The sequence below is a fragment of the Crassostrea angulata genome, chromosome 3, assembly GCF_025612915.1.
Source record: "Crassostrea angulata isolate pt1a10 chromosome 3, ASM2561291v2, whole genome shotgun sequence".
Lineage (NCBI taxonomy): Eukaryota > Metazoa > Mollusca > Bivalvia > Ostreida > Ostreidae > Magallana > Magallana angulata.
The window spans coordinates 20,814,473-20,828,385 of record NC_069113.1 but is presented as its reverse complement, the minus strand read 5'-3'; the positions used below and the strand labels follow the sequence as shown (position 1 = coordinate 20,828,385).

Genomic DNA, 13,913 nt, shown 5'->3' with positions numbered 1-13,913 from the left:
ATCTTTCAAAATTTCTATCAAAGCACAAATCATTTATATGAATTAGGACGTAATATATTCTTAATGTCGCAAGTTTCAAAACTTTAATCAAATGTAAACGATGGAATTATGCCCACGAATAACGATAATCAAGATGTCCATTTAATTTTGTTTAAACATTTATTTAAGAACTTTGTTTAGTTTCGTCGTTGAAGTATAAAGTTTGGATTTTAAATGCATTAAAACATCGAGATTCATTATTCAAATACTTGAACACGGCAAGGTCTTTTTAAAAGACCATTTTCGTGGACCATTAGTTTTAAATTAGACATCGGGGAGTTTAGATATGGATATGGACGATATGAACGAAATAATACGCAGAATTTTCAAATGGGCTCTTTTTAAACAGGGACGAACGCAAACAGGTACTTCTATAAATTAATTATAAAATAATACTATGTTAATAAAGAAATTAATTTTGTAAATTTGTTGTATTTCATTTACCTTTGTGGCCTTTTTTCAATCTAAATGCATTCGTTACAATATTTTAAAACGGCAACCTCTTGATGATACTCGTGATGGCATGATTTATAACTTCAATTTATCATTTTTATCTTACTTTTTAATATACACGACAGTTACTTGTGTTCAAAACATTGAATTTCGAGTTCTGTTTTGCGCCGATAACTTAAAAACTTTAATTGATATCTTTGAATACATCATTTGAACCTTGCAAAAATTATGATATCGTCAAGCTCCAAATCGTGACAATGTCCCTTTAAGACATTAAACTGAGTTGTGAGACTAGATAGAGACTGTGTCCGTGTTGATCCCAAAGTCAAAATGAAATGTGAAATTCTTTACTAGTAACCCATATACTCTAAATAATTTGCCATATTCATTACAAATTATTGTTTCTTAGAGCCCATTACCAGAAAATCCAACTCTGACTGCGAAAACCCTGCTCATTTTTGGAATCAGTTACTTGCACTCATTGGTACAGAGGAGGATGTGCAAATTAGGAGAGATGTCAACGATATTTACACATATGCTTTATGCGACAACCAAACAAAATGTGATTATATGTCCGGTAGTAAAGGTGAAGGTTTTTTGTTTTATTGGAGTGACATTGATATCATGCAATCTTTTCTCGGACATACTATCAACATGGAAACATTTTATAATGGAAGTATGTTTACAGCAAATAAAACTGGTTGTCAAGCAGGATTCTGTAAACTTGTTTGTGAAAGCAATAAGGATAATAATTGCTCGCAAAATTGTTATCTATCTAGAGTTGAGTTTTTACAATTACGACTGCGGAACACTTTTAATAAAAACTTTGACTGCACCAGTCATGGACCATGTTTGTCAACAAAATATCCAAAAGGATTCGACGTTTGTTATGCTATGCCAATACATCCTGATTCTTGTGTTAATTTTTTGAAAACCTTTCAAACAAAGTTTTGGAACGATGTTAAATCGAGAATCATTGCCGAAAAAATAAGTGTCATGCATTGTGTTCCTAAAGGTCCAGATACAGGAGACGAAGAGGGACTTCAATGGTTGATCTCTTTTTCAGTTCTTGAACAACATATAGTCCGTTCATTGAATCATGTTCAGTTCTGTTGTTACGGATTGATGAAAGTAATATTACATTCATTTATTGACATATTGACTGACACTCACGACACACTTTCGTCCTACCATTTAAAAACTGTTCTTTTTCATGTTCTTGAAGATGTGCATCAAGATTTCTGGATTCCACAAAACATCTTTTACTGTATACGGATCTGTTTAACTCGACTAATATCATTCCTTATTAGAGGATCTTGTCCAAACTATTTCATACCAGAAAGTAACCTCTTCTTAAAATCGAAAATTATTGAAAAAAAGTGTAAAGTACTGAAACGTCTTCTTGAAATGTTTCTTTGTAAAAATTCATTATATAGTTTCACTGTATGTAGTTATATTCACAGAGATAAGTTAGTTTTACTATCCGAATCTCATGAGGTTCGCATATTTTATTCATTATGTTCAGCACTTAATGTGGTAAAGGGTTATCAGACTACGTATCGGGAATGCGTGCATTCAATTCTAAAGATCATTCATGCTTTACAACTAGAGGATGACGTGCTGAGGATACCTATTCTTAAGTACATAGGGTTACTGCTTATGAGAAGAATAGGAATAATAATGTATGATAAATTCGCTCTGACTGGGTATAAATCGTATTTATTATCAGCAGAAGTGGCACTCATGTTTGCTCAACGCGCCAACGTTCTTGGTTCGATCGACTTGGCGACACTGTGGTACTGTCAAAAAAAGTATAAGCAATGCATAAAATTGCTATGTAGTGAAACTGACAATTTAACAATTAGTCCTCTAATAAAGATTGTATATAATGAATCCCTTGTAGCAAAATGTACAAAAGAACATTGTGATTATTCAACCCTGTTTGGGCAGCATTACTTTAAGTCAATGGTAGACATGCATAAAACGAGTCATCTCTTTCCGGAAGATTTAAGATATCTTGTTGAAAACTGTAACATTTATGAGTTTGTAGTTTATGATAAATCATATGCATATTTTTTATTATTCCTAATCTATACCGATTTGCATAAAAGATCGGAGAGCATTATGATGTATTGGAAATTGCTGGAATCTTACAAAGAGTTACCTTTGCATTTAAAGGACAGTATCTTCGTACAAAATACTAAAAAATTAATTGAAATTGTCTGGAAAAAACTGAATTGATATACACATCATTATACATCGACAGAATTGAATGTTTATTTATTCTGTATGAATTTACTATATTGTCGCTGTTATTGTTTAAACTGTAGATGAATAAAATCCACATATATGTAAAAACAAATGCCTTCCTTATCTTTTTTATAATAAAATAAAATATAATCATATTAATTATATTATAAATCAAAATAATAATCAAGTTATGATATATGTTTTTAGAACCCGCGATAAACCATACAGCATATTATACTTTTCTGCTTAATGAATAATTACTGGTATTAAGAACATACAATATGTAAGTGTTTTAAAACACGAGAGAGATTTCTTGAAGATTGTATTAGGCAGCCAAGTTGAGAGTAGCGTGAATCTCGGGGCACTACGCTTTCATGCAATCCCGAATCAGATTTGCTAATTTTAATTTTTTTCAATTATTGATTCTGAAAATACAAAACTGGACACATATAGAGCCTGGTAAGCGTTATTTTATTTTCGTAAAAGAGTACCTATTTCTCTCAATTTACCCTTTTGGGTACTTTACAAAACGTAAATGTAGCTACGAGAATGTAATTAGAATACCTGCTTCTAAAAGCAACAAATGTTGCATGGCCAAAAACAATGCCCAAACAGATTGGCAATACGTAAGGTTCATAAAAAATTGGTCGTAATTACTGTAGTACCTTGTTAGAATATTCATTATGTTGCAACTACTGTGGAATCATTAGAATTCGTGGTGGCACAATTTGTGAGGTATTCGTGGGTAGCCCTCCCCCACGAATTTAAATCGTCAACGAAAACAATTTTAGAAGGAGTTATCTTTGTTACTGAAACAGTAACCGACGCATACACAAAATTACATCCCCGCGAATGAACAAAAAGTTTACAATCCACGAAAATTGGCCCCAGCGAATTTAAATGATTCCACAGTAATCCTTCAATTTTGAAATAAAACATAAAAGAGCAAGTATTTTAAGAACGATTTATAACAAGACAGAAGTACACAAATCAACAGAAAAACATAAATAGATGAACAAAAGGAATAAGCAAATTGATGAGAGTGACAATTGTTACTAAAAAATTAGATATAATAAGTCCACTGTTTTTCTATAGAAATCAACACTGAAACAAGATAAACTTAATTAACGCTTGTAGCGACTTCAAATTAACATATAATACATGTATGTTATCATTCCATGCTTTGTATTTGTGGAAATATCTTTGAAATCCGGTTAGTGAATGGCTTTATCTTCATTGATAGATAGTTATGAAACCTTTGCAAGTTGTCTGCTAATTTGATTTTTTTAGAAATGTATGTATATCCACTTTGTAGTTTATCTAATGCGGGAGCAATTCTGAAGAAAGTTCTTTTCCATAGCTGCTTTAAGATATCAAAAACGTTTGAGAATGAAAACTTTTTCGGTGACTGATTTCGAAATGTAGTCTTACTTGGTCCAAGTGTTGCGTCTTTGAAAGGAAATAGTTCAAAGGAATCGTCTTTTTCTTCCTCTCTATAAATTGAAAACAACAATGTTAAAAAAAACGCGTATTCTAGGAAAAAACAACATTAAGGATTATTAGAGAATGTTAATTAGCACAGTGTTTGAATACAAAAAATGTTTTGATATAGGAAGTTAAGCAAACCTTTTAAATTTCCTCCATAACAATACGATCAAAACTGCAAGGGGCAATAACGATAATCCCACAAACAGAGGTGCTAAATATGATACTTCAACTGAAAATGAATATGAACATAACTAACGTCAAAACAAGTTTTTGAATTTTTTTGTTAAATGAATATTTAATGATAAGGGATTTTATGGTTTAAAACTAGAATTTGTTTTCTCATCATTGAATTCTGAAGTGTATTATTTTTTAATTTACAGATTTTTTGTTGCTTGATTTGTATTTATTCATAACAATAGGTATATCTAAGCGCATCGTATATTTACTGTAAATGAACAAAAATGGGGGGGGGGGGTATTATAGCAAACTAAAATCATTATTGAATGTTGTTAATTTGAGGATTTTATTTTTCATGATTTCATCATGAAAGTTTGATCTTTGTGACACAACAGCTATGATACATTTAACAATTGAAAAAAAAGCGAGAAGAACATGCTTGTGTATATGAAAAATGAAGGGTGTTTTGCCAATTAAAAATATCATTTTTAGTTTACAAATGGCTCCACGACGAATAAAAAATCTATTTTGAAACATAACTTAATCTAAAAATGAAGTCTGGTGACTAAGACGTTTAAAAATGAGATTGGGCGTTGTTTATCAAAAGAATGTTCTGAAACCTACAGTTTGAACATTGCCTTCCATAGTATCCTGAATCACAATTACACTGGTAATTGTTGATCTGATTAACACATGAACCGTGACTACAGGGGGAACTCCCACATTCATCAATGTCTAAAAAAAGAAATGTATCTAGATAAAATTACATTCAAAGAAAGAGAGATTTCAAACACAAAAAATGAACACATAAATGCATGTACCTGTGTCACAAATGAATCCAGTATAGCCAGGTACACAGTTACAAACATATCTATTGACTTGGTCCGAACAGTTTCCGAATAAGCATGGAGAACTAGCGCATTCATCAATATCTGGAACGAAAGATCAGACGTGAAAGAAGATGGGTGGATAAGGCGTGTAAAATGCCCATACGCGATCGGACAGGCTACTGAAAAATTAAAGTATCAATAAATCTGATGAGTTTTTTTAAAATCATTTAAAACAATATATGTTTAACGAATCATTGATTTTTAACCTATAGGTATGTTCAATACTTGGAATATGATGACTCAAACAGGCGTAATACATATCAAAACCTGCAAATACTGTCATTTTTTAGAACTTCAAGGCATTTTCTTTTATAGAGTTGGTCTGTGCTCCATATTTTTTTCATAGTCTAATTAAGGTCTATTGGAAAACAAACCGATTTCAAACAACAAAAACGTGGAGAGGTGACCCACTATACATTAAAAATATCATTTTGTATCCCAACAACTGAACGTTTTGAAAAAATAGTACAAGTCCGGTAGTTCTTGACCTTAGTCACACAGATTATTTAAAAAGCCCACTTTCTTGTGTCTGAAATGGCTCAGTGGTTAGAGTACCTGGCATAAGCTAACCTTATATATCTAGGGTTTTTATGTTACGGGTTCGATATCACCAAAATTTCCGACAATATTTTTTTTTCTTATTTATTGTTAAATATATCAAAAACTGACTATAGTTAGAAATTTTGCTTTTGCAAAGTTGTATTATAATATATTTGAATAGATTTAATTGGGGAAAAATAAATTTAAAATTGTATTTCACTACTAAACCGACTTTACCCCCATCTTCTTTTGTTCAAAATGACGATTATGTAATAAAGCAATTTTAGAATGAACACAAATACTCTTACCAATCTGGCACTGCGTCCCTGTGTAGCCCGGATAACAATGACACGAGTAGGAATTTACATGGTCTGTGCAGTCTCCATGAAAACATGGCGAACTTTGACATTCATTAATATCTGTCAAACAAATAACATTCATTTCTTACAGAAATATGATTTCTCTAAATATAGCCGAAGTTTCAAACGATATGTGGATAGAATTACTACATATTCGATATATTGGCTTAAGTTGTATTTGTTCATTTACCATGTTCACAGTGTGTCCCAGTAAATCCTGCCACACAGTTGCAGAGGTAGCCATTGACGAGATCTGTGCAATTACCATGAAGACAAGGTGAACTGGCACATTCGTCAATATCTTAAAATAGAAATATTTTTATGGCCAATTTAGAAAACAAAACTTGCGTAAAATACTCTTTTTGTCTTCATTTGGTATTATACATAGGACAAACCTGTTTGGCAGTAATTTCCTGTGTACCCTGCCTGGCAGTGACAAATAAAATGATTGTGATGATCTGAGCAGTTGCCATGGATGCAAGGCGAACTTTGACACTCATCAATATCTAAAGAATAAAAATGATAAAATAAGCTTTAAGTTTTCCTTCATATCTTATCTTTCAAAACTTTTATAAACAAATGTTGACCTAACGATTATTTAGCCCAACACTTTCAAAATTTACAACTGTAACAACTTTAAATAAGACAGTATTTTCTTGCAACTCATTTATTCTATTTTACCTTTTCAGATAATATTTGAAAATGCACTTTAACCTAATTCGCGACTTGTTTAGCAAGATAAGTTTAAAGATCCCCTTACCCAATTCACAATTGACTCCCGTGTAACCTGCTTCACAAATGCATTCATAGTAAAGGTATTCGTTAGAACAGTTTCCGTGTATACATGGAGAGCTTGCACATTCGTCAACGGTATCTGTAGAAATATTACTTCATATTTAATAATTTCTAATTACAAACATCCCTATGAACGTAGTAGTTGTAGCAAACTTACGTTTTATTTATACAGTAGAGATTAAATGTATCAGCATACATTTTTAAAGATCCAAAACATCTAAAATGCTGAGCGCCTTATTTTTTCCCATTCGAGCCAACCAATGTTTTGCTCATAGAAAAATCTTTTAGAAATACGATTTTTTTACATAATCTTTTTAATTCTTAAGAGTAAGAAGTGACTGTATCGTTTTTTGTACTGTAATGAATTAAATGCTTTACCTGCATTCGAAATTTTATTTTGATCCACTCTAAACACAAATTGTCCTGGAACACCTATATTAGACATCTGTGGAAGATTCAGGACGGAGTTTGTCATGGAACCTGGAACGGAAAAATAGTGTTTTCCGTCCCCAGCATTAAACCCTACCTAAAAGAAAATATCGTCTTCATATACAACATTGAGTATGAATTGAATCATATTTTAGATGGAAAGTATACTTAAACGTTAAAATTCTCTATCATAATAATCAGACTGCATGTAAAGTGACAGAAAAAAACCCTAATTGTAAAACACATCCTTTCAATCAATACTTTAAATTCAGATTGCAGAACAGGTACATGTTTGTTCTGGTTGAAGCGTGCAAAGGATGAAATACTCTTTTGTTTGTGCTTGCATAATGTCAACGGAATGTTAATTTTCGATTGTTGTATTACGCTAAAATGGATATACAGACATGGACTCACATTCTTGGTCAAATATGTATAATCATCATTATGACACATGATAAAAAATATATATATAAACTTAGAGCTAATCAGATAACAAATAAACGATAGGAAAAATGAAAATGATGGGTGTTTTTTTCATATAATTTTTTTCATATAAAATTACTATTACATACATAGCACCTGATCAGTGTCCAACATATTAACAGCGTTATATATAAACTAATATTATCATCATATTGCTTTTTAATCAGAAAAGGAAAATCACTATTTATTTACATGTAGATTGTTGGAACACACTGAGTATTTCTAAGGTCATTTTTTTATGAATGCTCATACCTGTGAGGATTTTGCCCATGTTATTTTGTTATAATTATAAAGAGCAAATGCGTGCGTGCCATCAGTAATCAGGACTAGCTGAAATGTATTTCTCTGAAAAAAAAACCCAGTGAGAGTTGTGTTATAAATAGAAAAATATAAATTCCTTGATGTAAAATTGTATCATCAAACCTAAATTTTATTTTCAATTTTTTTTCAAATATTTGAAAAAAAGATTAAGAAAAACAGTTCATATTCATGCATGTACCTGTGAACAAGTTATATTTTTGGTTGGACCACAGTTATACGCAGCAACGTTTTCCCACGTGACAACCATCATCCAGGAGGCAACAAAATTTAGAATGTTTGGAAAAAGCGAACGAATTTTACTTGTTCCTTGCTGTAAAACTGAATTCTGTGTAGTTGAGCGGTACCATAGCTGTCCACCTTTTGTCGTATCAATGTCTGTCCAAAACGGTGCAATGATTTTATGAGAGCCATTTATAGGGAAAGGCTGCGATGTATACTGGGTCAGTGGTGCTCGAAATGTTACGTCACCGTTGTTATTTACCTTTTGAAAGTTACATGTAATGGTCAAAGTGTAATTGTATGAAAATCAGTTCATCCAAAAATAAGTTTTTTTGTAATAATTTCGGATGAAAACAAACTTTGAAAAAAAAGAAATATGATTTAAAATGTATGCATTAGAAAAACAATGTGCATTGTTGTAATATGTATTGAAAATCATATTAATCGATAATCCCTCTCACATAAAATATCTCATTATGCACCTATAATTAAATTTCAAAAATATTAAAAAAGGTTTTACGATAGACGGTAAAAAAAAATTATATATATTAATTATACATACATGAAATATTATGAATTGTACAAAAAGTCATATCAAATAATATGAAAATATTCATAATTACACTTACGAAAATCGAATTGTACGACGAGCCAAAGAAAGGAAAGTTTACAGATACTGGTATACTTGAGGTCGAACCATCATCATTGGCACTTAAACTACTATCACCTGCTGCAGAACCAAACAGATAAAACTGACTTAGCGGAAAACACAATATAAACCCTTGATTATACAGAATCACAAATATTGCAATCTGGAGGCAAAACATTTCGGATAAAATTTGAAAGTTTGGAAACTTACCTTGAAAACTTGCTTATATACAGATGAACTATCGATAGTAGAAAAAATGTTGGACGGTGAGCCAATGATATCAAAGTACAGATACCTTATACTCACAAAGTTGCTCATTCTTTGAAAAACTGTTCCGCGTACATGCGCAGTGAAAAAAATGTCTTAAACAAGACTTCATCTTGGCAACCCTTATGCAAAGAAGCATTTTTTTTTTAAATCGGTAGAACATGCTACTCAATAACAATATATATTAAACATGTAAACTATAGGTAATGAGTGCTGTCATCTTTAATATGTAACTACGCTTATATCTGACAGAATGGTTTATTGGATCCAGTAATGTTACGTGTGTTATTAACGTACAATGTCATGTACTTGAAAGACTTTTGCACATAGGGTTTTCGAAATCTACATTTATTTTTTCTAGTCAACTTAAACAAGTACGAAAATCCATCCTGAATATATTAACGTTAGGTGATTTGGAACATTCATTAAGTCTAAAATGCGACATCGGCGAGTGTTTTTGCCTTAATGACTTGATTCTGTGCGACAGTAAAAAGTGATTTGAACCATTTAATTTGATTCTTGTCTTTTTGATAAACATTTTTAAACTGCAGTAACCCTCGTCGATTTGTGTATCTAGAGTGTCATTAAAATACCAGAGACTTTATCAAAGATCAAAGGAATTTTGTGTAGGTTTAAAGCTAGTAAATGTGCAGATGGATTCAGAAATTTTAAATTGTTATCGTAAATAATTGCAAAGAACTGAAAATAACATTGACTTTTAAAAATACGGTACGATTTCTTGTTTTTGTGAAAAAAAAACTCTAATAAGGTTTATCTAAATGATTTTTATCTCTTCGTGTTTGTAGAAACCCAAAATTGACAGATTTGTTTCTAACCTTGTTTTACATAATTTCATAAGCTTTTAAATCATGCTATTTTTTGTTTTAAATATGCAATGTAAGTAGAACGACTTTTAAAAGATCTTTCTCATATTTTTAAATCATGAAATACGTTTGCCAATGATCTTAACATCTGGAAAAAAAATTTACTGACATGTATTGTCAATTTTCCGATAAAAAATTAACGCAATAATTCATAAAAGATTTTTCTTTTCCTGCTGATCAATTATACGTACTTTCTGGAGCCGATTTTTTTTTTGCTTCCCGTGAATTGTGATACTCTTCTCGTCCTTTTTTAAAGATATGAATAGAATCGTAGATAACAGTTTGTATAATACTAAACTGTCTAGTAAGTATACATGTATATGGGTAGAGGAAAAGTGTTATGCAAGAGTTGTACAGGACAGAATAATCCAGAGCCATTTTAATCAAATATCTGGTGGTTATGCTTTATTTTTCACAATTAATTGTAATTTGCTTGTTCCAAATTACTTGTCTAATGATCAAATTTTCATTATGCTAGATAGTCCCATGAATAAATAACTTATGAATTTTCAAATCAGCTATAGGCCTATGTTATCCGGAATTTATCAAATCAAATGCAGAATACAGGTTTTTTTACTAAGCCTAGAAGTCAATTGCTTAAAGGTTATTGAGTTTATCAATTCAAGCCATCTTAATTTATGTTTTCTTACAATCGACATCTACTTTGATAAATCTGTGCAAAATTAATTTCTTAAACTTTTGCCGTAGATATTTTGGAGAGTATGTCGAGCCTTGATTGATTTTAAGTGAAAGATTAAATAAAACTTGGAATATATATCTTTGTTCATAATAAATTGAAATGAAAGCTTTCATCGGTTCTTTAAAATCAAAGACAATCCCTTACAAGATGTTTAGCAATATTAATCAAGAAATTCAAACGGACAGGAAATATGTTGACGACAATTGACGGAATTTAGTTTTTTTTTAATTTATTGCAGAAGCGTTTTATATATTAAATTAGATTGCAAACTGCATAAAAGCACGAACTTCCTCCTTCAACAAATAACATGTGAATGATTTATAGCATAATGTTTTCAAAAAGAATTCCGCAGAGGTTTTATGGGCTATTTAGTTGTTTTGTTTTGGTTTGGATTTTGATATTTGGGCATTGAACGACTTTTTTGGGATATAAATCCAGTTAGTGTCATTTAAGTTTCCATGTTTTTGTTTAATTTTCTTATGCAGTTAACTCTTTTCAAATTAATGGACAATCTTAAGCGCTTGTTTTGCATGTTTTTAAATTAATCTTCGTAGTTCGTTTATGCATTTTGACTTTGTTATTAGTTAATAAAACCTTTGTTCATTGATGTCATAATACATATATTGATTTTCCAAAAAACATTCGCTCTAAATAGTACACAAATATAATCTACGACTTAAATAGATGTGTTAAATTCTTACAGCACTTAAGAATATACCTTGCAAGTACGCCGCTTTTTGCAATGTAAGATTTCATAATTTTTAACCCAGGCCTTGTAACCTACGAACATCATTCTCTATCTTAAGGCAATTTCGAAGGGGATTTTACTAGTTTCTTTGATATAGTGAACAAAGATAATTCTGCTAAATTGCATATGTAATTCATTTCTGGCAGTTAGGCTCCAAAACATGTTTCCTTTATTTAAAAAAAAGTATCGAAAAACGAGTTAACTACCAGTATTTATCGAGTGTCGTTATGATGAAACAATCAAATGCTGAAAATCCTTGATGTGGCGTTGACAGACAGACAGTCTTTATTTTCTCTGTGAATTAGAGTTAGAGATTAAATCCATCAAACAAGTGGTTGGTGCACTGTGTTTACATATAGCCCATGGCCACTCTTCTTCTGCAATGACGCTATTGTCCTTGGATTCGAGAATAGTACCAACTTTTTCCCTGTCCGAGTTGTATGTCAACTTGACATTTGTATTTACAGTCAACGAATTTACAACAAGATGCATGAGATAGTCGCGACTTTTATATAGGACAGGACAGTCTGGAATAATTTAAAATGCTGTACTATATCGTTGACTATTCTTTTACAAAGCTTACACGACACTTCCTCTGATTCATATGTAAAAGAAATGTTGATTAGTTCAAATAATTTCGAGGTGTATTCCGGATGTTGAAGGCTCGGTGTCTAAAGAGGATGAGGCTCAATATATTTATGCCTTTTCTGCAATGCGGTTAAGTTCTGGTCGACTTTTCAGAGATTCTCTCCATTCCTCTTGAGAGGAATTGCGTTGGTTCCAACTTGACTTTGAATGTGTTTCACTGTTACAGAGATAATCATTGAAGAAGTAATCAATTTTGTAGGTTTTCATGGTTCTAAAGAAACAGTTAATGAACCCACGTTTCTTTTGAGGCGGGCCTACCGAATATGTACAGTCTTGCAATAAACAATTGTTTGAAAAACAACGAGTAGTTAGATCTGTAGAGCAGATTCCATAAAAGATGTTGTAGGTTTTTAACCATCTTTCAATTTTTATTTTTTTTTTGGGGGGGGGGGGGGGGTAATCTTAAAACAAAACTCGGACTTGATCTTTAGTTGCTCATCATTAATGTCTAGTTTCCACATACCATAACAAAAATTTGTGAAGAATGACTGACGGAAGACTTTAGTATCCTTACGTTTTGCAATTTGATTGTAAATTGTGCAGTGTATATTCATCATGAACATATATATCTATATTAACTAGGTTGGGTTTCTTTTTGGTTAAGTGTTTCTGTTTTCTTTATTCAAAGATTGATTTTTAGATTATGAATCTAAAACTGTGGATGTTCAGATTTGAGTACCATGCAAATGATTTTGATATTTTCATTATTGTTGAGTATGTGCTACACTCTATGAAAGTTTTTATTCATAAATGATTTTTTCGTAGCTTTCAAGATTAGACAAAATTTACTAAATGTGACGAGTTTAATTAATATCGATGGTGTATTTGGAGTTATCTTTCTTCCTCACTTGTAAATTTTACTGCGCTATTGCTGTACAGTCCAAAGAAATTGTATAAAAATGGATGTTTTTGATTATTTTAACTCTAAAAATACTGCAACTTACCGTTATTGTTTGTTGTTCAGTAAAATGTAAAAATATACTTGGTTGGATACACGTTTGTAATAAAGATAAGCATGCATAATAGTTTTATAATACTAACTTACCAATTTATTAACGCGGATAAGAAGAAAGTAAATCAATATAAAATGAAGCAATACATATAAAATGAAAAAGGAACAAAGTGAAATATGAAATATGCAATTTATTATGAAATGAAAACTATAAAGTAGCACACATGTGAAAATGAACTTTGGATTAAAATAAATTCAGCAAAATAAGAATGAAAACACGAAACATAAACTTTTGGCGGTATTTCCATTACATACCGGTACTACATGAGTATGTTTGCTAGTCATTAAAATTCATATCTGACAAACGCTTTATGTTTCAATCCAACGTAATGCATAACTTTCAAACAAAAAGCCATCCCATATAGAAAACGAAATTTAAATCTAACGGCATATGAGAAAAAACGGTATGAAGTAATCATTATGCACTGTGTGGATGAATGCTGAACGTCAATATGATCAAAATTAATATTACAATCCCCTTGCCTACTCGCTAAACATTTGTTTCCTTGGCAAGTAATAATATCAGTGAGCGGATTCGATTTACCTTTATCCAATTTTAAGA

General features: G+C 31.2%; 2 protein-coding genes across 2 annotated transcripts; one reads left to right on the top strand and one right to left on the bottom strand.

The window, feature by feature from the left end:
* Window positions 1-310: 310 nt before the first annotated feature.
* Window positions 311-2,827, top strand: LOC128177976 (uncharacterized). Its single transcript, XM_052844915.1, has 2 exons — window positions 311-404; window positions 902-2,827. The coding sequence occupies exons 1-2, from the start codon at window positions 326-328 to the stop codon at window positions 2,731-2,733; spliced, it is 1,911 nt and encodes a 636-aa protein (XP_052700875.1). The 5' UTR covers window positions 311-325; the 3' UTR covers window positions 2,734-2,827.
* Window positions 2,828-3,732: 905 nt separating this feature from the next.
* LOC128178238 (sushi, nidogen and EGF-like domain-containing protein 1) lies at window positions 3,733-9,270 on the bottom strand. The gene is made up of 12 exons (XM_052845318.1): window positions 9,073-9,270; window positions 8,403-8,705; window positions 8,156-8,248; window positions 7,370-7,517; window positions 6,957-7,070; window positions 6,592-6,702; window positions 6,387-6,497; window positions 6,146-6,256; window positions 5,229-5,339; window positions 5,032-5,142; window positions 4,369-4,459; window positions 3,733-4,235 (listed from the first exon to the last, which is right to left on the bottom strand). The coding sequence occupies exons 1-12, from the start codon at window positions 9,268-9,270 to the stop codon at window positions 3,914-3,916; spliced, it is 1,824 nt and encodes a 607-aa protein (XP_052701278.1). The 3' UTR covers window positions 3,733-3,913.
* Window positions 9,271-13,913: the final 4,643 nt, after the last annotated feature.

Excerpts from the sequence above, each read along its gene's own strand:
- LOC128177976 (XM_052844915.1), top strand. The coding sequence starts at position 326 with ATGGATATGGACGATATGAACGAAATAATACGCAGAATTTTCAAATGG. Across the intron at positions 405-901 it reads ACAGGGACGAACGCAAACAG|AGCCCATTACCAGAAAATCC; the intron begins GTACTTCTATAA and ends ATTGTTTCTTAG.
- LOC128178238 (XM_052845318.1), bottom strand. The coding sequence starts at position 9,270 with ATGTTTTGCCTCCAGATTGCAATATTTGTGATTCTGTATAATCAAGGG. Across the intron at positions 5,340-6,145 it reads AGGGACGCAGTGCCAGATTG|ATATTGATGAATGCGCTAGT; the intron begins GTAAGAGTATTT and ends CTTTCGTTCCAG. Across the intron at positions 5,143-5,228 it reads TGGATTCATTTGTGACACAG|ACATTGATGAATGTGGGAGT; the intron begins GTACATGCATTT and ends TTCTTTTTTTAG.